The sequence below is a fragment of the Scyliorhinus torazame genome, chromosome 30, assembly GCF_047496885.1.
Source record: "Scyliorhinus torazame isolate Kashiwa2021f chromosome 30, sScyTor2.1, whole genome shotgun sequence".
NCBI classification, from domain to species: domain Eukaryota; kingdom Metazoa; phylum Chordata; class Chondrichthyes; order Carcharhiniformes; family Scyliorhinidae; genus Scyliorhinus; species Scyliorhinus torazame.
This window is the reverse complement of record NC_092736.1, coordinates 11,623,322-11,647,838: the sequence shown is the minus strand read 5'-3', so window position 1 is coordinate 11,647,838 and position 24,517 is coordinate 11,623,322. Positions and strand designations below refer to the sequence as shown.

Sequence of the window (24,517 nt, the reverse complement as noted above, 5' to 3'; positions counted from 1 at the left end):
CACAGACAGTGACCCAAGCCGGGAATCGAACCCGGGACCCCATTGGTGGGAAAGCACTATGGAATGACCTGGGCTGGTCAGGAAAGCCGCTGTAAACAGGCGCTTGGCCAACTTGTCGGGGAAGTACAATTCTCAATGGCTTTAGCGTTGTCTCAGAGCATTTCTAAGGCTCAGTGAAGCAAAAGAGAAAAGCCCAACTTTACATTTGACAATTTAAATGGGTACCAGTTCGAGATGAAAAGCAAAACAGTTTTAATCAAACAAAATCTTTTTAATAATGATAAACTTCCATCATTAACCAGGAAAGCCACTTTCAATTGTCAACGGGTTGCTCCAGTCTCCCAGGCTGCTCCTGGAAAGTAAGCTTCCCAAGGCTCGCACAGTAAGAAGCTTCTCAAGGAGTCTCTCGCTCAGTCACATTTCAGCATCACTTTAATTCCCAGTCTTTTCTTGGTGGTTTCAAATGCCTCGACTGCCTGGTCCAGTGGGAAGCGATGCGTGATCAGCGGTTTCACATCCACCTTCTTTGAAGCCAACATTGCAATTGCCATGGGATACCTGGTTTGGAGCATGCAGAGGGAGCACAAGAATTAGTAACAAAGGGTTGGTCATCCGGCCCACCATTCCTGTCTGCCCCCCCCCCCCCATAATCCTTGACTCCCTTGTTGATCAAAACTCTTCCGAACCCCGCGTTGAATATATTCAATGACACAACCTCCACTGCTCTCTGGTTCATACATTCATAAGATATGGGAGCAGAATTAGGCCATTCGGCCCATCGATCCGCTCCGCCATTCTATCCTGGCTGATATGTCCCTCGTCTGCTCCCTACAATGTTACAAACCAAGAGCTGGATTGCAAAATCAGCCAGAGCATCTCCTCCCTAGAATACATGACCTAGGAGTGGGAGTCGGCAATTTAGCCTCCCGAGCCTAACACCCTCAATTGGATCATGGCTGATCCCATCCTGACCTCAACTCCCCCGTCCTGCCCGTTCTCCATAACCCTTCAACCCATTACCAATTAATAATCTGTCTAACTCCTCCTTAAATTTACTCACTGTCCCAGCAACCACCGCACTCTGGGGTAGCGAATTCCAGATTCACAACCCTTTGGGAGAAGTAGTTTTTTCCTCAAATCTGTTTTAAGTTTGCTACCTCTTATTCTAAGATTATGACCTCTCGTTCTAGAATGCCCCACACGAGGAAGCAGCCGCTCCACGTCTACTCTATCCAGACCTTTTAGCATCTTGCATACCTCAATTAGATCTCCCCTCATTCTTCTAAACTCCAGGGAGTCTCGGCCTAAACTGTTCAATCTCTCTCGTACGACAAACCCCTCGTCTCTGGAATCAACCTAGTGAACCTCCTCTGAACTGCCTCCAATGCCACTACATCTTTCCTCAAATAAGGCGACCAAAACTGTGCACATTTCTCCAGGTGCGGTCTTACCAATGCCTTGTACAGCTGCAACAACATTTCCTTATCGTTATACTCAATTCCTTTTGCTATAAATGCCAACATTCTATTTGCTTTCCTTACTATCTGCTGCACCTGCTCGTTTCCTGTGACTCATGCACAAGGACACCCAGATCCCGCTGTATTGGAACACCCCGAAGTCTCCTCCCAATTCGATAATAAGTTGCCTTTCCATTTTTTCGACCAAAATGCATGACCTCGCACTTATCCATGTTATACACCATCTGCCACGTTTAGACCCACTCGCCTCCTCAGACTGACCAGCGTCTTGAGAGAAAGAAAGTTCTCCTCATCCCAGTCTCAAATGGGAGACCCTGGGCGGGATTCTCTGATCCTGAGGCTAAGTGTTGACGCCGTCGTAAATGCCGTCACGTTTCTCGACGGCGTCAACACGGCCTCAGGAGCAGCAATTTTGACCCCTACAGGGGGCCAGCACGGCACTGGAGTGACTCACAGCCGCTCCAACTGCTGATCCCCGGCGTCAAATGGGTGCCGCGGGTCTGCGCATGCGCAGTGGGACCGGCGCGATTGCCGCTCATGCGTGGTGGCTCCCTTCTCCGTGCCAGCCCGGATGCAGTATGCGTACAGGGGCCGGCGCGGAACAAAAGAGGCCCCCAGCCCGAGAGGCCGGCCCGCCTCGTGGGCCAGGCCACAGCGGACCGGCGTCGGGGCGGCGTGGCGCGATCCTCGCCACGCCCGGCGATTCTCCGGCCTGGCCCCGCGGTGAGAGAATCCCGCCCCTTAACTTTTAAGGTGTGTCCCCTAGTCTTAGACAATCCGTCAGCATCTACCCTGTCAAGCCCTCTCAGAATTATTACAATCCCAGACCAGACCGCAACAATGGCTAGGATGCTAGACAGTAATCCCAATATTTAATTTTAATTTTGTAGCAGTGTGAGGAATGGGTGTGTTGAAGGTAGTGGATGGGGTGCCAATCAAGCAGAGATGCTCCTTAAATTTTGTTGAGGCTACACCTATCCAAGCAGGTGGAGAATAGTTCACCATGACTTGTGAATTGTAGATCATGGAAGTGGATAGGTTTTGGGAGTCAGGAGGCGAGTTACTCTCCGCGGAATTCCAGCCTATGGCCTGCTCTTGTAGCCACAGTATTTGTATGGTTGATCAGTCCGGTAGATGCCAGTGTTGTAGCTGTACTGATACAGTTTGGCTAAGTCAGCAGCTAGCTCTGGGGCACAAGTCTTCAGTACTGTTACCGTAATGTTGTCAGGATGGTTGGTCTTTGCAGTACCCAGTGCCTTCAGCAGTTTTTTGATATCAAGTGAAGTGAATCGAATTGCTGAAGACTGTCATTTGTGATACTGACAATCTCAGGAGGGGACAGAGATGGGGGTGGCACGGTGGCACCATGCTTAGCACTGCTGCTTCAAAGCGCCTGGGACCCGGGTACGATTCCGACTGTGTGGAGTTTGCACGTTCTCCCCGTGTCTGCGTGGGTTTCCCCCCGGGTGCTCTGGGTTCGTCCCACAGTCTAAAGATGTGCAGGTTAGGTGGATTGGCCACGCTAAATTAGCCCTTAGCGTGGCGCTGCAGGAATAGGGCGGCAGATTGGGCTGAGATAGTGTGGTTATTCAAAGGGTTAGTGCAGACTCTATGGGCCGAATGGCCTCCTTCTGCACTGTAGGGATTCTATCATATCCACTCGGCATTCCTGTTGCAAATGCTCCAACCTTGTCTTTTGCACCGATGCCCTGGGCTCCCCCAGCATTAAGGATGGGAATGTTTGTAGAAGCCCCTCCTCTAGTTAGTTGCTTAACTGTCCATCACCATTTATAGCTGGATATGGTAGGACTGCAGACCTTAGATCTAATCCATTGGTTGCGGGGTCACCAAGCTTTTTTCTATGGCATGTTGTATTTGCTGTTTGGCATGCAAGTGTGTTGTAGCTTCACTAGGTGACGTATGCCTGATGCTGCTTCTGGCCTTGCCCCCTGCACTCTTCATTGAACCAAGGTTGTTTCCATTTCTGCTGGTGCAAATGGCCCCCAGCGCATCAAGGGTGCCCAGTTTTGAGTTGCTAGATCTTTTCAAAATTGATCAAATTTAACACAGTCGGAGTGCCACTTAGCACAATGAAGCGTATCCTCAACATGAAGGTGCAACTTTGCCTGCATATGGACTGTGCAGTGCTCATTCCTACCAATACTGACATGGACAGATGCACCAACAGCAGGTAGATTGGTGAGCATGAGGTCAAGTAGGTTTTCCCCTCTTGTTGGTTCCCTTACCACCTGCCACAGAGCCAGTCTAGCTCAATCAGTCGGCATGCTACCAAATGACTACTTGTGACGGACATTTGAACTCACACAGAGAACAGTCCTTGCCCTTGCTGCCTTCAGTGCTTCCTAAAGTGGTTTTCAACATGGAGGAGTACTGATTCATTAGCAGATGGGGGAGGAGTGGGCGCAGTAGGTGGTAATCAGCAGGAGGTTTCTTTTCCACGAGATGCCGTGGGAACTCATGGGGTCTTGAGTTGATCGTGAGAACTCCCAGGGCAACTTTCTCCCGATTGTATACCACTGTGCTGCCATCTCTGGTAGACCTGTACTGTCGGTGGGGGGACAGAACTACCCAGCAATGGCGATAGTGGTGTCAAGGACATCATCCGTAAGGTATCATTTCGTGGGTCAGCTCTCCCAATTTTGGCAGTAGCCCTCAGACGTTAGTAAGGAGGACGTTGCAGGGTCAACAGGGCTGAATTTGCTGTTGTTGTTTCCGGTACCTGTGTAGGCATCTGGGATGGCCACTTACAAAGGGAAATATGGCCACTTGCAAAGAATCACGGAAAATATGGCCAATGCAGGATTCAGACAAACTCAGAGCTTATGTGTATATTGGCCACTAGATAACCAGACACGATCAAAACCCCCAGCCGATTTGCATTCTAATGGCCCATTTCCCCAGAACAAAAGACCTGTACTCAGGTAACAGATACAGAAACAGACTCATCGGCGCCACTCCCTTTGCTCAGGGAGCCCAAAAATCCAAGGTCAATGATCGCTCAGGACATGGCCAACCACCAAGGCACCCGCCCTTTATTGGCTAAAATCGAAGGCAGTAATCGAAGCCTGCCGAATTATTGGGTCCAAAGCTAAGGACCGCCCAAAAGAACGCGAAACCCCCGAAGGATAAAGAGAGACACTGCCATGTGTTCAGTCTCTTTTGGCCCCGGCGCACCGGCACTCTCTTGGCCCGCCCTACGCCTGATACCAATTGCAGCACAACGACCAGGAGCAAGTTCAAGTCCAACGATCGCTCCCAGACGGATGAGCCCAGCAGAAAGAAGTCACTTCTTCAGACCCAGCCATGCCAGATCCGAGCAAAGGCCTTGTTCCTCTGCATAAAGCCGGGTGCCTGAAGTTAAGTACAGGTTGTTGTAGTGTTAGGTGTATTTTAGCTTGTAGTGTTTTATGTTGCATGTCGAAGTAATTCTTGCGTTAAATAAACTATCATTGAACTTGAACTAACTAACTGGTTGTTGGGTCTTTGATCGATATCCGGCTAAACCTTGTGGTGGTATAATTTGATACCTGCCGACTCTGAAAAGCAATATCATCATTAATAACTGTCATATTAGTATCCAGTTAAAAAAAGCAACATTATTGGCATCTCCGAGCCGAATGGGCAACACCTGGGTCAAAGCCAGATGATCCATCAGGCTTCATTCCTTTTTTTGAAGACTTTGTAGTCGTTTGATACAACTGAGTGAGTTGCCAGGCCATTAAAGAGACGCTAAGATTCAACCACATTGCTGTGGATCTGGAGTCACTTGCAGGCCAGACCAGGCAAGGGTGTCAGATTTCTTTCCCTAAAGGGCATGAGTGAATCAGGTGGGTTTTTACGACAATCCCAAGACTAGCATTTTAATTCCAGATTTGTGAACGGAATTTGAATACCACCCGCTGCCATGGGGGCATTCGCCTCCGGATCGCTAGTCCAGTGACATTAGCACGAGACACCATCGCCGATTACTGTCTGAAGATCTGACTAAACCTATCATGGTGCACTCTATGGCAATGGGATTTGCACTATTCCAGGAACAGACTGTAGAGAAACGGCTGCCAATCCTGCTGCGTGGCCAGCTGAAGCTATTGGGTGCAGTGTAAAATGGGCTGCAGACGGGCTATCGCCTGTTTTTACACGATACTGGACGCAGGCCAAGTTTTCCTTCTCTCACGTTGAAAAGCCCTCTGGACAGCACAAAAAGGCCAATGCGTCATGAGGGCTGTGATACCTTGACTACTCCTCCTGTGTGAAGCACTGAGCCATGACATTAATAACAAGATATCCGACCTTGAATTCCTCACATAACTTGTCCATTGGTGGTGGTAGTTGGGGGAGAAGGGGGGGGGGGGCGGGGGAAGGGGTGAATTTAGGTGAGACAAACAGACACAGAAACAGTCCAGCAATAATAATAACTTATTGTCAACAGTAGGCTTCAATGAAGTTACTGTGAAAAGCCACATTCCGGCGCCTGTTCGGGGAGGCCGGTACGGGAATTGAACCCGCGCTGCTGGCTATGTTCTGCATTACAAGCCAGCGATTTAGCCCACGGTGCTAAACCAGCCTCTAGGACCAGGAACGTCCCTCAGCATTGCTTCAGTTTTGTTCTTTCCGAACTACTGAACCGGACAAAGGTTGACGAGCGATATTTGCAAAGAAAGCGTTCCTTTTTTTAGTACGAAACTTTCTTGAAGCACTTGGCGCACTTTTCAATGTCCTATTCATGTGGTTGACCTTGACAAAACCGCACAGTGCAATGTCATCAAGTTTAATTACTTTGATTCAATACTTTAACTGTTATCCAATTTAGAGAATTGTAATCAAAGTCACACAATCTAAGTATATTAAGTGTTCTTGTCCTACACATGAAACAAGTCATCTGCATCAAATCAACGATATACTCTGTCTAGAATCTCCACCGTTTAATGACTGAGCAAATATAACCATGGGAAGAAAAATGTTTGAAGAAAGTAATGTTGAATAGTAGACTGGCTGAGTTGCATCATCCCCACTAAACGGTATTTACAAGTATTGCCCAACACAATGCAAAAACATGTTTCATATTCCCTGGAACACAACACTTGTCCTCCACATTCCATGTGCTGGTTGCTGAGCTGTTTTCTCAAATTCAAATGGTTTGACTTGAAAAAATCCTGTGGGGGATGAGATCCAGTACAGGCACAAGTTGAAAACAGCGCTCTCTGTGCCAGTCTCCCCATGCCTCTGCTACTTTCACAGGGAGGATGGATGTGACGGGGAGGTGGCGCAGACCCTTGAGGGGTTTGTTAATGGGCTGGGGAAGGCCACAAGGTAATTTTCAAGGTGGACAATGGGAACCGAATTAAGGGTTCAGTTATTCGGTTCAATTCAGAAAGCTATTCACCCAATGACGTGGCTGATGAATAAACGTAATGGAAAATAGGGTAATTTAAACAGAGCAGGTTAATTACCTTCCAACTGATCACTTGGCTGCATGCATGCTCAGTGGGTGCTCTCATCCCCTGCCTGGTTCTCTTCTGAAAGACCTTTGCCGTTGATCATTGAGATGTTTCCCGCCTGCACGCAGCACCCAGCGCCGTTAACTGGGCACGGACCTCAGCCCCGGCCAAATGAGTGGCTTTCCATTTCACAACATAAAAGCAAAAAGTAGTTGACTTGAAACGTTAACTCTGTTCCTCGATCCACAGATTCTGCCAGAGCTGCGGATGTTTCTTTCTGGGTTTTTTCCGCATCCTGCGATAACCCTGTCAACCCCTGTCGGGAAGAGGAAATGGGAGCCCGGATTGAAAATCAAGCCATTTCATCTTCTTCTCCATGGCTGAACCAGCAGTAGTCACTATAAGAACATAAGAACTAGGAGCAGGAGTAGGCCATCTGTCCCCTCGAACCTGCTCTGCCATTCAATGAGATCATAAGAATGTAAGAACATAAGAACTAGGAGCAGGAATAGGCCTTCTGGCCCCTCGAGCCTGCTCCACCATTCAATGAGATCATGGCTGATCTTTTGTGGACTCAGCTCCACTTTCCGGCCCGAACACCATAACCCTTAATCCCTTTATTCTTCAAAAAACTATCTATCGTTATCTTAAAAACATTTAATGAAGGAGCCTCTACTGCTTCACTGGGCAAGGAATTCCATAGATTCATAACCCTTTGGGTGAAGAAGTTCCTCCTAAACTCAGTCCTAAATCTATTTCCCCTTATTTTGAGGCTATGCCCCCTAATTCTGCTTTCACCCGCCAGTGGAAACAACCTGCCTGCATCTATCCTAACTATTCCCTTCATAATTTTATATGTTTCTATAAGATTCCCCCCTCATCCTTCTAAATTCCAATGAGCACAGTCCCAGTCTACTCAACCTCTCCTCGTAATCCAATCCCTTCAGCTCTGGGATTAACCTAGTGAATCTCCTCTGCACACCCTCCAGTGCCAGTGCGTCCTTTCTCATGTAAGGTGACCAAAACTGAACACAATACTCCAGGTGTGGCCTCACTAACACCTTATACAATTGCAGCATAACCTCCCTAATCTTAAACTCCATCCCTCGAGCAATGAAGGACAAAATTCCATTTGCCTTCTTAATCACCTGTTGCACCTGTAAACCAACTTTTTGCGACTCATGCACTAGCACGCCTAGGTCTCTCTGCACAGCAGCATGTTTTAAGATTTTATCATTTAAATAATAATCCCTTTTGCTGGTATTCCTACCAAAATGGATAACCTCACATTTGTCAACATTGTATTCCATCTGCCAGACCCTAGCCCATTCACTTAGCCTATCCAAATCCCTCTGCAGACTTCCAGTATCCTCTGCACTTTTTGCTTTACCACTCATCTTAGTGTCGTCTGCAAACTTGGACACATTGCCCTTGGTCCCCAACTCCAAATCATCTATGTAAATTGTGAACAGTTGTGGGCCCAACACTGATCCCTGAGGGACACCACTAGCTACTGATTGCCAACCAGAGAAACACCCATTAATCCCCACTCTTTGCTTTCTATTAATTAACCAATCCTCTATCCATGCTACTACTTTCCCCTTAATGCCATGCATCTTTATCTTATGCAGCAACCTTTTGTGTGGTACCTTGTCAAAGGCTTTCTGGAAATCCAGATATACCACATCCATTGGCTCCCCGTTATCTACCGCACTGGTAATGTCCTCATAAAATTCCACTAAATTAGTTAGGCACGACCTGACCTTTATGAACCCATGCTGCGTCTGCCCAATGGGACAATTTACATCCAGATGCCTCGCTATTTCTTCCTTGATGATAGATACCAGCATCTTCCCTACTACCAAAGTTAAGCTCACTGGCCTGTAATTACCCGCTTTCTGCCTACCTCCTTTTTTAAACAATGGTGTCACATTTGCTAATTTCCAATCCGCCGGGACCACCCCAGAGTCTAGTGAATTTTGGTAAATTATCACTAGTGCATTTGCAATTTCCCTAGCCATCTCTTTTAGCACTCTGGGATGCATTCCATCAGGGCCAGGAGACTTGTCTACCTTTAGCCCCATTAGCTTGCCCATCACTACCTCCTTAGTGATAATAATCCTCTCAAGGTCCACACCTGTCCACACTGCCTCATTTCCATCAGTCACTGGCATGTTATTTGTGTCTTCCATTGTGAAGATCGGCCCAAAAACCCTGTTCAGTTCCTCAGCCATTTCCTCATCTCCCATTATCAATTCTCCCTTCTCATCCTCTAAAGGACCAATATTTACCTCAGCCACTCTTTTCTGTTTTATATATTTGTAGAAACTTTTACTATCTGTTTTTATACTCTGAGCAAGTTTACTCTCGTAATCTATCTTACTCTTCTTTATAGCTTTTTTAGTAGCTTTCTGTTGCCCCCTAAAGATTTCCCAGTCCTCTAGTCTCCCACTAATCTTTGCTACTTTGTATGCTTTTTCCTTCAATTTGATACTCTCTCTTATTTCCTTAGATGTCCGCGGTCGATTTTCCCTCTTTCTACTGTCCTTCCTTTTTGTTGGTATAAACCTTTGCTGAGCACTGTGAAAAATCGCTTGGAAGGTTCTCCATTGTTCCTCAACTGTTTCACCATAAAGTCTTTGCTCCCAGTCTACCTTAGCTAGTTCTTCTCTCATCCCATTGTAATCTCCTTTGTTTAAGCACAAAACACTAGTGTTTGATTTTACCTTCTCACCCTCCATCTGTATTTTAAATTCCACCATATTGTGATTGCTCCTTCCGAGAGGATCCCTAACTATGAGATCCTGAATCAATCCTGTCTCATTACACAGGACCAGATCTAGGACCGCTTGTTCCCTCGTAGGTTCCATTACATACTGTTCGAGGAAACTATCGCGGATACATTCTATAAACTCCTCCTCAAGGCTGCTTTGGCCGACCTGGTTAAACCAATCGACATGTCGATTAAAATTCCCCATGATAACTGCTGTACCATTTCTATATGCATCAGTTATTTCTTTGTTTATTGCCTGCCCCACCATAATGTTACTATTTGGTGGCCTATAGACTACTCCTATCAGTGACTTTTTCACCTTACTATTCCTGATTTCCACCCAAGTGGATTCAACCTTATCTTCCATAGCACCGATGTCATCCCTTACTATTGCCCGGACTCGTGGCACTGGTAGCAATCCTGAGATTGCTACCTTTGAGGTCCTACTTTTTAGTTTAACTCCTAACTCCCTGAATTCAGCTTGTAGGACCTCGTCCCGTTTTTTACCTATATCGTTCGTGCCTATGTGCACCACGACAGCTGGCTGTTCACCCTCCCCCCCCCCCCCCCCCCCAAAATGTCCTGCAGCCACTCCGAGACATCCTTGACCCTTGCACCAGGGAGGCAACATACCATCCTGGAGTCTCGATTGCGTCCACAGAACCGCCTGTCTATTCTCCTTACGATTGAGTCCCCTATCGCTATAGCCTTGCCATTCCTCTTCCTGCCCAGCTGCACAGCAGAGCCAGCCACGGTGCCATGAACATGGCTGCTGCTGCCTTCCCCTGGTGAGTCATCTCCCTCAACAGTATCCAAAGCGGTATATCTGTTTTGCAGGGAGAAGACCGCAGGGGACACCTGCACTGCCTTCCTACTCTTGCTCTGTCTTTTGGTCACCCATTTTCTATCTCCCTCAGTACCTTTCACCTGCGGTGTGACCAACTCGCTAAACATGCTATCCACGACGTCCTCAGCATCGTGGACGCTCCAAAGTGAGTCCATCCGCAGCTCCAGAGCCGTCAAGCGGTCTAACAGGAGCTGCAACTGGACACACTTCTTGCACGTGAAGGAGCCTGGGACAGTGGACGTGTCCCTGAGCTCCCACATCGCACACGAGGAGCATGACACGGGTCTGAGATCTCGTGCCATGTCTTAAACCTTCGGTTAACTTCAACAACTACAATAGAATGTTGCCTGGTATGGAGGGACGATCTTATGAGGAAAGGCTGAGGGACGTGAGGCTGTTTTCGTTAGAGAGAAGAAGGTTAAGAGGTGACTTAATTGAGGCATACGAGATGATCAGAGGATTGGATAGGGTGGACGGTGAGAGCCTTTTTCCTCGGATGGTGATGTCTAGCACGAGGGGACATTGCTTTAAATTGAGGGGAGATAGATATAGGACAGATGTCAGAGGTAGGTTCTTTACTCAGAGAGTAGTAAGGGCGTGGAATGCCCTGCCTGCAACAGTAGTGGACTCGCCAACACTAAGGGCATTCAAATGGTCATTGGATAGACATATGGACGATAAGGGAATAGCGTAGATGGGCTTTAGAGTGGTTTCACAGGTCGGCGCAACATCGAGGGTCGAAGGGCCTGTACTGCGCTGTAATGTTCTATGTTCTATTTCCAAAAAAAACCCGAAAAAATAAATAAATATACCAATGAAAAGGCTGATCATGGCTGATCTTTTGTGGACTCAGCTCCACTTTCCAGCCCGAACACCATAACCCTTAATCCCTTTATTCTTCAAAGAACTATCTATCTTTATCTTAAAAACATTTAATGAAAGAGCCTCAACTGCTTCACTGGGCAAGGAATTCCATAGATTCACAACCCTTTGGGTGAAGAAGTTACTCCTAAACTCAGTCCTAAATCTACTTCCCCTTATTTTGAGGCTATACCCCCTAGTTCTGCTTTCACCCGCCAGTGGAAACAACCTGCCCGCATCTGTGGCTGCCTGTTACTGGGAAGAATGAGGTAGAACATCTCCACAACCTAGACGCTACACTCCAGAGATCAGAAGATTATGGATGAAGAGTCCGAAAAGACAAATTTGAATTTTTCCAATCTTCAATTGAATATCTGGGTCATGTCTTCAACGCCAAGAGACTGCCTGAGTCGTCTTCGAAAGTCAAAGCCATTACTGAGGCAGCCACTCCTCAAAATGTCAACCAACTTCAATCTTCCTTCGGCTTATTAAATTATTACAGAAGGTTTGCCCCCAATCTGGTGACTATTCTAAAACCCTCACACAATATACTGTGTTAAAATAAAAAGTGGAAATGGCCTGATCAACGTGAAAGCCATAGAGACGCTACTCAAGTCTGAAGCCTTGACACATTTTGATCCAAATTTACCCCTGCAACTGGCATGTGACACAGGACCTTATGGGTTTGGGGTGGTGTGCTCATACTCAGAATTTACAGTGCAGAAGGAGGCCATTCGGCCCATCGAGTCTGCACTGGCTCTTGGAAAGAGCACCCTACCCAAGCCCACATCTCCACCCTAACCCAGTAACCGCACCCAACACTAAAGGCAATTTTGGACACTAAGGCACAGTTGCTTCACAGCTCCAGGGCCCCAGGTTCGATGTCCCGCTGGGTAACTGTCTGTGCGGAGTCTGCACATCCTCCCCGTATGCGTGGGTTTCCTCCGGGTGCTCCGGTTTCCTCCCACAGTCCAAAGATGTGCAGGTTAGGTGGATTGACCATGATAAATTGCTCTTTGTGTCCAAAAAGGTTAGGTGGGGTTGCTGGGTTACGGGGATGGGGTGGAGGTGTGGGCTTAGGTAGGGTGCTCCTTCCAAGGACCGGTGCAGACCCGATGGGCCGAATGGCCTCCTTCTGCTCTGTAAATTCTATGATTGTTCATCAGCACAAACACACACGATCAAGTGTCGTCAGTCAAACCTTCTTCATGGGAACGCAGGTGGACTCTCCCGACTACCCTTATCAAATAGTTCATCGATAAGCAATTTGTGTGGAATCGTTTTCTACTTCGAGCAAGTGGATAACACTCCTGTAACCGCAGGGCAGGTGAAGACGCCTACCAGAAGTGATCCAATACTGTCAGAGATTATGGACTGAGGAAAAGGCTGCAAGAGCAAACCCGGAGTTAAAGCCACCTTCCACCCGAAGACTTGAATTATCCGTAGAGGAAGGCTGACTCCTCTGGGGAATGAGAGTCATTCCACCATTCTTAAGAAAATGTATCTTCAACCAATGACACGAAGCCCACCGTGATATTGTAAGGATGAAGGAGGTAGCCAGCAGCTATTTTTGGTGGCCGGGGCTAGATACCGAAGTTGAGAAGAAGGCGGAAATGTGTTTATCTTGGCAAAAGTGCAGAACTTGCCGCCATTAGCCCCGTGGCAGCCATGGGACCGGCCAGACGACTGGCAATGGGCACGTGTTGATTACACCGGACCGTTTGAAGGGCGCATGTTTCTCATTCTAGTCGATGCTCACTCGAAATGGCGGGGCGCTCTCCGAGCCGGGGGCGGGGCGCTCTCCGAGCCGGGGCACTTTCCGACCCGGCGGCAGGGCGCTCTCTGACCCGGTGGCGGGTCGGAGAGAACCCCGGCCCAGAGGTTGCAGCACTATAAAGCAGACGCTTTTGGCCGACAACCACACAGAGGACGACGACCTTCAGAGCGTCTGACATATTGACTGTTGTAGCTAATTGATTGTTAATTTCACGCTGATTATTGTGCCAAGGACCTTTGATTTAAAGGGGGAAGAAAGGTTGTGTAGTGTTTCCTCACAAGCAGCCTTGACGCTGAACAGGGGCGCTTTAAGAGAACGATTGAGTGACCTTACATTGCAACCTGCAGTGTTAACATCTCTGAAATGAAGCTCTACCTTTTGTTTGAATGTCCGAGGCCTGCAAGCTCAATGTTGGACGGACCACAGAAACCATCGGGGTGAAGCTGATCACTATTGGAACAGCTGGTGTCACAGTTTCAGTATAAGGGGCCATTTAGGGCTGAAATGGAGAGAAATGTCTTCACTCAGAGGGTTAGGAATCTTTGGAATTTTCTACCCCAGAGGACTCAGGCAGAGCAGCAATGTCACTGGACTGGTAACCCAGAGGCCCAGGATAATTCTCTGGGGACGTGGGTTCAAAATCCCACCATTGAAGCGGGTGGAATTTAAATCCAGTTGATGAAATCATGAATTGAATGACCTCGGAATCATCATGGATTATCGTTGAAAACCCATCTGGTTTACTAATTTCCGTGAGGGAAGGAAATCTGCCGTCCTTACCTGGTCTGGCCTACATGTGACTCCAGACCCACAGCAATGGGGTTGACTCTTAGTTGCCCCTCTGAAATGGCCTTAGCAAGACACTCAGTTGAAGGGAAGTTAAGGGTGGGCAATAAATGCTAGCCTTGCCAGCGATGCCTGCATCCCATGGAAGAATTAAGAAAACATCTGTCTTTGAGCATATTTATGGCAGAGATCAAGAAACGTTTGTGAACTAAGGGTATCAAGGGATATGGGGATACTCCAGAGAAGCCCTCACCCGGAACCCCCTCATAAGAGAGACCCTCACCAGAGACCACCCCAATTACAGAGACTCTTGCCTAGATACACCCCATTACAGAGGGAATCTGTCGCAATCCCCACCAAGCCGAGCGCGTGCACATCAGAGGTGATTCATCTTGGGAAGGAGAACATAGTCTCCCAAACAGAGAATTCTGGCCATTGTATTAGATGTAGTTGGTGCAGTAAGGGTTAAAAGCCTGGGTTAGTGTGCGACTGCTGCAGTCACGTTTTTAAAAATCCTGGTTTGAAAGGCAACAGACCTTTTGGAGACTGGGGTGCAATTAAAACATCAAAAAAGTTGGACAAATGGAATTTTATTTATATAAAGGAGATTCCCTGAGAGTAGTTAATAAGAGACATTGGGCGTGATTTAACGGGAAAAAAAAAGAGTACAGTTCTGGACCCATATAGCGGGGTGCGCCAATGAACAACCCTGTTATCAAACTGGACTCAGGTTTTTTTCTGGCCTTGGCGAGGAGGTCGCACTTACCTTCATTTCCTGCACTGCTGAGCTCAGCTCATCAGCACAGAAAGAGATCGGGATTCCATTTTTAAATGCCGCCCCAATCTCTCGACCTCCACTGCGGCCTCTGGACCCCCCATGCCCCAACTTACTTGTTAGAGTGTCCTCACATCCCTCTCACCCCATATCATAATGGCAGGGCACCCCTGGGCCCAATCCCTGGCACGGCCAACCAGCCATCCGGGCACCTTGGCACTGCCAGCCTGGAACCCTGGCAGTGCCAGGATGACAGGCCGGGACGACTCACAAGATCTTGTCGCGTCACTGATTCGGGCGCGACGAGGCCATACGATCATGCCCACAGTGTTTAGCTTAATCATACGATGCAGTGAATTGAAGGAGCCAGGATCTGAAGCAGCCAGGTGTTGAGTTTTTAGTTTTGAAATTCAATTTTAGATTGGGATATGGACAGACAAGCAGCTTCTCTGAAAACAGTGAGTTAAAGATTTTCCTGCGAACAGGGCAGGAGTGGTTTCTCAAAGGCTGGCAGGTTAAACAGTAGTTTAAGACGGGCAAGAATCTGCAAGTTGGTTCCTGAAGGATATCTCTTTCTCAAAGCAGGGTATCCAAGATAAGTATTCCTGGATCTGCCAACTGCAATTAAAAGTGGATTTTGACCTGAGATGGATGTTGTTCGAGTGGAGATAAAAACAGTAGTTAGAAATTATTGTTTCAATGTATTGTTAAGCATTGTTTAACTGGTAATTGTAAGCTGGTGTCTTTATGATATTAAAGTTAGTACCAAAGTTTGTTTTAATATACCATATCGCTATTTGGCCGTGGAATCACTCCTAGAGCTTTACAAATTAGACAAAATATTGGGGTTTCTGTCCAATTGTTGGGATGTGGTCCTAGATCGTAATAGTCACCCTATTACGATCCGCCATTTGTTAGTCCAGTATTGATCCCATTGTGGATAAATAGATGATGTGACAGAGTAGAGTATGGAGAGGAGGTCACGACCAATCACTGGGGGTATCTTAAAGTAAGGATGTAGATTATGTGGTAGAGCAGAGCAATGCTTATTAAGCAATGGACGCTATAGCATAAGCTTTCAGATCACACAGATTATTTTCCCATGTGAATTTTCACCTTGTAAATTTCAAAATCTTAGAACTTTTAACATTCTGTATTCCAGTCTTCTTTTAAAAAATAGCTTTCGTTGAACAGCTGCCAAAGACATCATCGGCAGAATAAAACAGGAAAAGTTACCGTGCTGGTAGAATAGGGGGTGGTTGTGGGCGGCACGGTAGCACAGTGTTAGCACTGTTGCTTCACAGCGCCAGGGGCCCGGGTTCGCTTCCCGGCTTGGTTCACTGTCTGTGCGGGGTCTGCACGTTCTCCCCGTGCCTGCGTGGGTGTCCTCCGGACGCTCCGGATTCCTCCCACAAGTCCCGATTTGGACATTCTGAATTCTCCCTCAGTGTACCCGAACAGGCGCCGGCGTGTGGCAACTAGGGGATTTTCACAGTAACTTCATTGCAGTGTTAACGCAAGCCTACTTGTGACACTAATAAAGATTATTGAAATGAAATGAAATGAAAATCGCTTATTGTCACAAGTAGGCTTCAAATGAAGTTCCTGTGAAAAGTCCCTAGTCGCCACATTCCGGCGCCTGTTCGGGGAGGCTGGTATGGGAATTGAACCGTGCTGCTGGCCTGCCTTGGTCTGCTTTCAAAGCCAGCAATTTAGCCCTGTGCTAAACCATTATTCTTATTGGGGCAGCTGAGTGGTTATTAATGGAGATACAACACCCTCATTGGTACTAACTGGACCTGTAAACGTTGGGGAAAGAGATTGGTGTGTTTGTTTGAGGAGGGCATGCTGAAGGGGTGAGGAAATGCTTCGCCATTCAATTTGTGCACACCTCTGTGGGTATGTGTGGGATAACAGTGCAACGTTGCAATATCACCTCAGCGCCCGATTAAACATGTTATCCCATTGAAGGTCAATGGAAATAAAGGCCAGAACTACCTGTGGTGGTATGTATTAGGGGTAATACGGTACACCAGGAATGCCGAGCAGCTATTGGAGGACAGATGCTGGATCCCGATTGGATCCTCCACCTACTGGGCTCCACCCAGATAGGAGGGATATAAGAACCTGGGTAATCCCCGCAGCTGCATTCTGTGACTGAGCTGCCGGGGAACGTGTCTGAACAAGTCTGCTCAATAAAGCCTCGATTGAAGTTCTTTACGTCTCGCCTCGTGTGTGATCGATGGTGCTACAATTTATTGAGCAGACTTAAAAAGGAATATGGAGCTCCGGATCACCCCGGAGTGCCAGCGAATCAGCCCCCACGCAGCAAACGCAACATCCACGTTTAAGCACTGGCTGGCGTGCTTTGAGGGATACCTCCGAACGGCCCCCGGCAGACCAACGGAAGACCAGAAGATGCAGGTCCTGCATTCCAGGGTGAGTCCCGAAATCTACTCACTCATCGAGGGCGCGGAAGAATTCCCAGAGGCGATCAACTTGCTGAAGGAGATCTACATTAAGCCCGTCAACCAGGTCTACGCACGCTACCAACTCGCGACGAGACGACAAATCCCCGGGGAATCGCTAGACGATTTCTTCAACGCTCTAATGATCCTGGGACGAAACTGCAACTGCCCAGCGGTTACGGCGAATGAACATACGGACCTCCTGATCAGAGACGCTTACGTAGCAGGTTTGGCATCGTCGCAAATTCGCCAGAGACTTTTAGAGAAAGACTCTCTTGGACTCACAGAGGTACGGACCCTCGCAGCCTCCCTCGACGTGGCCTCCCAAAACGCCCGCGCCTATGCCCCCGACCGTGCTGCAGCCCCTTGGGCTCCGTGGACCCCCGCCGCGACCGACCCCCCGGCAACCCCAACCCCTCCGCAAGCGTGCGCAGCCAGAATCCCAGACCACCCGGGGGGCCCCCGCTGCTACTTTTGCGGGCAGTCAAAACACCCCCGCCAGCGCTGCCCGGCCCGCTCGGCCACCTGCAAAAGCTGCGGTAAAAAGGGGCACTACGCAGCGGTGTGCCAGTCCCGTGGGGTCGCCGCTATCTCCGGGGAACAAATGGGACCACGGACTCAACTCTCCCAGCGACCCACGGGCGGCCAACGGGCGCCGCCATTTTGGACCCCGGACACCACGAGGGGGGGACGGGCGCCGCCATCTTCCTATCCACAGGCCGCGTGCGGTAATTGGGAGCGGCCATTTTGTCCACCCCCGGCCGCGTGCGACTCATGGGAGTGGCCATTTTGTTCACCCCAACCGCGTGTGATCCATGGACGCCGCCATCTTGGCTGACAGGCAAGGACCCCGGTGTGGCCGGCTCCACACTGCCTGAAGACAACGGTCTGACGTTTGGCATCGGTGACCCTCGACCAGTCGCGGCCCCGGACGCTCCAGACGACAACGACAAGATCTTGCGGTGGAGGATCGAACTCTCCACCTACAACTACGAGATCTTGTACCGTCCCGGAAAGCTGAACGAGCGTTCCGATGCCCTATCTCGCGGCACTTGTGCCAACGCACAAGTGGACCGTCTCCAAGCCCTCCACGAGGACCTCTGCCACCCGGGGGTCACTCGTTTCTACCACTTCATAAAGGCTCGCAACCTCCTTCACTCCGTCGAGGACGTCCGAACAGTCACCAGGAACTGCCAAATCTGCGCAGAATGCAAACCGCATTTTTTCAGGCCAGATAGAGCGCACCTGATAAAGGCTTCCCGTCCCTTTGAACGCCTCAGTTTGGATTTCAAAGGCCCCCTCCCCTCCACTGATCGCAACACGTACTTTCTTAACGTCGTTGACGAATACTCCCGCTTCCCCTTCGCCATCCCCTGCCCCGACATGACCGCGGCCACGATCATTAAAGCCCTCGGCACCATCTTTACCCTGTTCGGTTTCCCCGCCTACATCCATAGCGACAGGGGGTCCTCCTTCATGAGTGACGAGCTGCGTCAATTCCTGCTCAGCAAGGGCATAGCCTCGAGCAGGACGACCAGCTACAACCCCCGGGGGAACGGGCAGGTAGAGAGGGAGAAAGGAACGGTCTGGATGACCGTCCTACTGGCCCTACGGTCTAGGAGTCTCCCAACTTCCCGCTGGCAGGAAGTCCTCCCGGATGCACTTCATTCTATCCGGTCCCTGCTGTGTACCACCACTAACCAAACGCCTCACGAGCGCCTCCTTGTCTTCCCCAGGAAGTCCTCCTCCGGAACGTCGCTGCCGAACTGGCTGGCGGCCCCGGGACCCATCCTGCTCCGGAAACATGTGCGGGCGCACAAATCAGACCCGCTGGTGGAAAAGGTACATCTACTCCACGCAAACCCGCAGTACGCCTACGTGGCGTACCCAGACAGCCGACAGGACACGGTCTCTCTGCGGGACCTGGCGCCCCCCCCAGAGCTCCCCCCCCCCAACACAAATCACATCCCCCTCACTCCCGCCGGTGCACCCCACAGCCACCCCCTACCCGGGGGGATCGGTCCTCCTCCCAGGCCCGTCCAGGAGTAAGGAAACAGAGAGGGACAGCGCGATGCTCCCAGAGTCGACCGGACCCGAGCCAACACCACCACCACCACCCGGGCTGAGACGATCGGAAAGGGCGACCAGAGCACCATCTCGACTCATCGAATGTATATAATTCAGTGGCCCAGTAAAGCGGCATTGTTGTAAATAGTTAATGCAGCAAATCGGGTAAAATGTGAATAATTCAGTGGCCCAGTAAAAGCGGCATGATTGTATATAGTTCAATGGTTAAGGTACCGACCCTGTAAACCCCTACCACCCACCACCCACCACCCTGCCGGGTTCTTTTTTAACAAGGGGAGAATGTGGTGGTATGTATTAGGGGTAATACGGTACACCAGGAATGCCGAGCAGCTATTGGAGGACAGATGCTGGATCCCGATTGGATCCTCCACCTACTGGGCTCCACCCAGATAGGAGGGATATAAGAACCTGGGTAATCCCCGCAGCTGCATTCTGTGACTGAGCTGCTGGGGAACGAGTCTGAACAAGTCTGCTCAATAAAGCCTCGGTTGAAGTTCTTTACGTCTCGCCTCGTGTGTGATCGATGGTGCTACACTACCCTAACGCTCCCTTTGCAGCTTTGGAACCATCCGTAAAATTTAGATCCACCTGGCAGGGCAACTAAAAGTCTCCGTTTAATATTGTTACAGGTTTAAATGAAAGACAGTGGGCGGGATTCTACGTTGCCTGACGGCAAAATTGTAATCAGCGATCGGGCGGAGAATCGATTCTGATGCTGGGATTGGGGCCAGCGCCGGTTTGACGCCCGTTTGCGAGTCTCCTCCCCCTCCAAACCGGCTTCACCGTGACGCGCGCCGTACGCAGTCGCGGTGTCGTTGGCCCCTCATCGGCCAGCCCACTCGCGATAGTCCGCCCCCGACGGGCCGAGTTCCCGGTGGCACGGGGCACGTGTGCTCACACAAATCGTGAACCCGGTGTGGCGGGTCGAGCATCACCACACTCAGCTGGGATCCGTGCCGCTGGCCTTGGGGGGGGGGGGGGGTGGTGGATGCTGCGAGGGCTGGGGGGATCGGTGGGGGGTGGCCAGGGGTAGACTGTGGGGTCGCGAATGGTGGGTTGGGTTGTACGACGTGACCGCTGCAGGTCGTCAGCCGTGCGCATGCGCGGCCCGGGACCCGGTCATTCTCCGCCCGTTTTCGGCATGGGAGGCGGGAGTTTCGGTCAGCACCAGTGCCAGCTCCTCACTGGTAAGGAGTTCACATCGAATATTATCACATAAACCTCCCGCAGATTCTCCGTTCGAACTGGCGCTTAGCCACAGAAACGAAGAACCCAGCCCAGCGCCTCCGACAGCGCAGCACTCCCTCGGCACTGCACTCGTAATTTCCGCCTGGAATTCGGACTCGAGGCCCTATAGTGGAACTTGAAGCCGCAACCTCCAGGCTCAGAGATAAGAGTGCCACCCCCACAGCCGACACTCGACGAGAAATCCTGACTAGAACAACAAGAAGCAAGAAACGCTACCCGACGATACTGAGCTCAGGCAACTCATGATTCTCCAGAACACAAAAGAAGTTTGAACACAAAGGAGTGGCACAACTATTCAAGGGAAACCTTCTAGAATATTCCACCCTCCACACACGCCCATACTCATGCACAGGGCGATAAATGTTTGGGATTTTCTGCACTCGGATTTCTCACAGTGACTCAATGCATTTGACTTGCATGGAGATTAAACAGGAAGGACAGAAACAGCGAATAGGAAGGTGGCCAAAACCTGGGCTCTAAACACCAAATTACGCCACAATAACTTTTTAAGAAATTTCCCCATACAGTCAGCTCTTTACAAACAGATGGAACTTTCCCAAGAAAGTTCTTGGCTGACTGTAATGAAATAATGGATAGAGAAAAATGTCAGAGATTTATTGATAAAATAGCAACAGCGTTACTCATGGAAATAATTTCAAGATATAAATGAATTGTGTGAGGCACATAGTGTCCTTTCCATTAAAACATTAACTCGTGTGCATTTTATTATTATCACATGTCGGGGTGTCATAAAGCATAATGTAAGTAGGTGGGTTGGGCATATTTTAGGAATCTGCTTCTCATAATTTTCGGAATCTGCTTCCAATGCAGAGACAAGGGCCAATAAATCCCATCTTATCCCAACAATGTCCACTGCTCTTACCTAATGCTGAGGTTTCCTGTCTGAGATCATGTACATATCCCTTGGGGCCTCGGTAGGCGAGCACTCTCCCTCGAAGGACACCGCCGCCTTCTCTGGAGGGACATGAATTGGGCCTGCGACTATAAGACTATCGAGACCATAAGACATAGGAGCAGAATTAGGCCACTCGGCCCATCGAGTCTGCTCCGCTATTCAATCATGGCTGATATTTTTCTCGGCCCCATTCTCCTGCCTTCTCCGCATAATCCAACTTCAAGATAAAGATAGATAGTTTTTTGAAGAATAAAGGAATAATGGGTTATGGTGTTCGGGCAGGAAAGTGGAGCTGAGTCCACCAAAGATCAACCGTGATCTCATTGAATAGCGGAGCAGGCTCGAAGGGCCAGGTGGCCTTCTCCTGCTCCTAGTTCTTATGTTCTTATGTAACCCCTGATCCCCTTATTGATTAAGAACCTATCTATCTCTGTCTTACAGACACTCAGTGATTTGGCCTCCACAGCCTTCTGCAGCAAGGAGTTCCACAGATTCACCACCCTCTGGCTGAAGAAATTCCTCCTCATCTCTGTTTTAAAGGATCGTCTCTTCAGTCTGAGATCGTGTCCTCTGCTTTTAGTTTTTCCTACAAATGTAAACATCTTCTCCATGTCCACTCTATCCAGGCCTCGCAGTATCCTGTAAGTTTCAATAAGATCCCCCCTGATCCTCCTAAACTCCAACGAGTACAGACCCAGAGTCCTCAACCGTTCCTCACACGACAAGCTCTTCATTCCAGGGATCATTCTTGTGAACCTCCCCTGGACCCTTTCCAAGGCCGGCACATCCTTCCTTAGATACGGGGCCCAAAACTGCTCACAATACTCCAAATGGGGTCTGACCAGAGCCTTATACAGCCTCAGCAGTACACCCCTACTCTGGTATTCTAGCCCTCTTGACATGAATGTTAACATTGCAATTGCCTTCCTAACTGCCGACTGAACCTGCACGTTAACCTTAAGAGAATCGTGGACAAGGACTCCCAAGTCCCTTTGTGATTTCCGAAGCATCTCCCCTGCGCTCAAGCCCAGCTCTGGGCTCCCTTCACTCAGGTAATCTTAGGGGAATGAGTAAGGGGTTGTGACCGGTCATCTGTCTGATTTTCCAAAACTTTACATCAGCTAAAATAGTCATTTACAGTGTCAACTATTGCTCTGTGGGCAGCTGTCTCTCGCCAACCTCACCCCCTTCCAACCCTCCTTCCCTCCAGTGCTATTTTCAAAAGAGCAGGGGAGTTATCCACAGCGCTTTGATCAATATTTACATTTCAATAACCGTCATTTAAAAAAAAGGACAGATTATCTGATTAACATCACAGTGCTGCTTGTAAGTGCTTCTAGGCACAATTGGGTTGCTGAGTTTGTCATGTGAGAGTACCTTTAAGAAATGGGTGTTTAAGAAATGTACCTTTAAGAAATGGGTGTTTATCAGTGATGTCAGAGTGTGGGTGGAGCTGGGCTGTCTGTCAGCTTTTTACTTTTGTTTTAGGCTGTTTGCTGCAGGGTGTGTTTTAGTTTTGTTTTCAGTGTTGAAAATGAAAACCGTTTATTGTCACGAGTAGGCTTCAATGAAATTACTGTGAAAAGCCCCTAGTGGCCACATTCCGGCGCCTGTTCGGGGAGGCTGGTTGGAGCTGAAGCCAGACAGAGCAGGTGTACTGCTGTTCTCTCTGCCATGAAAAGACTATCTCTTGATCATTTGGTGAATTCAGAATTATAAATGTTTTCTGTAGTGAATGTAAACCTGATGTGCTTCTGTTAAAAGGTGTCTCTTCTGTCTTCTGGATGTTGTTTGGGACGTTATTAAGGATTACTTAGTGTTGTATTCTTTGGGGGTTGTGTTTGAATTGACGGTTGCTAAGATGTTCACTGTATGTTTCAAAAAGGTTAACTTGAGTTCATAGAATAAACATTGTTTTGCTTTAAAAATTACTTTTCCATTTCTGCTGTCCCACACCTGTAGAGTGGGCCGTGTGCTCCCCATACCACAATCTAGTAAAAGTTGTGGGTCAGGTGAACTCCATGATACACTTTGGGGTTCTCTAAACCCTGGCCCATAACAAGTTGCATACATAGATACATAGAAGACAGGAACAGAAGGAGGCCTTTTGGTCCTTCAAGCCTGCTCCGCCATATCACGATCACGGCTGATCATCCAACTCATCCCACCTGAGGCGCGGGGTCAGAACCCGGAATTCATCTGGGTGCCTGGTTCCCGACCCCACTTTGAAAATCAGTCCCCTTTTGATTTTGTTTGATTGTTCCTTGACGAAGGTAATCCTCTCTCCGGGTTTACGTAATCAGCAGAGGTGCTGTGAAGTCTAATCCTGCTTTCTCCCCAGAGCCTTTGATCCCATTCTCTCCCAGTGTTATATCTAGTTCTCGGGATTACAACAGTGACTACACTTCTCAAGCATCACATCATTGGCTCTAAAGTGTTTTGTGAAGTCCTGAGGCTGTGATAGGCTCTTATCTTACCAAAAGGAGGCACAAGAGCTTCTGTGTAACTCAACTACCGAAATCTACTTTCCACAAAACTTACAATGATGACTTCAGTGGTGCAAATGAGCACAATGAGGAAAACGTTGGTTGGAACTTTCTCTACAGGTTACTCAGACCTAAATTCCTCACGAAGAGGTAATTCATTGTGAAGAACTTCAAGACAATAAAGTTTGCGCAGAATCTACAACACGGGAATAGGCTGTTTACCTTCCTTGGGTCCCTACCCTAGTCTCATTGTCCCTTTTAATCCCTTCTCTGGCAACCACCTATTCATAAATGGCCACATTCTTTTAATCGCTAACTTCCTTCTGTATATTCCACAACCTCACAGCCCTCTGCTGATCACGTAAACCCGGAGAGAGGATTACCCTTGTCAAGGAATGGATTGCCGCTTTAAACAATCAGAAGGGGACTGATTTTCAAAGTGGGGCGGGGAACCAGGCACCCAGACGAGTTTCAGGACCCCGCGCCTCATCAGCTCAAATTCAAATATCCTAAGAGGCCGCCGAGTGCCTCCAGGTGGGATGAGCTGCCTGCTTG

General features: G+C 48.9%; 1 protein-coding gene across 2 annotated transcripts in view; it reads right to left on the bottom strand.

Annotated features, from left to right (window-relative positions):
- Positions 1-250: 250 nt before the first annotated feature.
- The window catches only part of LOC140404375 (sorbitol dehydrogenase-like), a 151,772-nt gene continuing 127,505 nt past the window's right edge, over positions 251-24,517 (bottom strand). For both annotated transcript variants that reach the window (XM_072492814.1, XM_072492813.1), the window contains exon 9: positions 251-558. In XM_072492814.1, the coding sequence (XP_072348915.1) occupies positions 411-558 (148 nt within the window). In that variant the 3' untranslated portion in view covers positions 251-410. The remainder of the gene's footprint in view (positions 559-24,517) is intronic.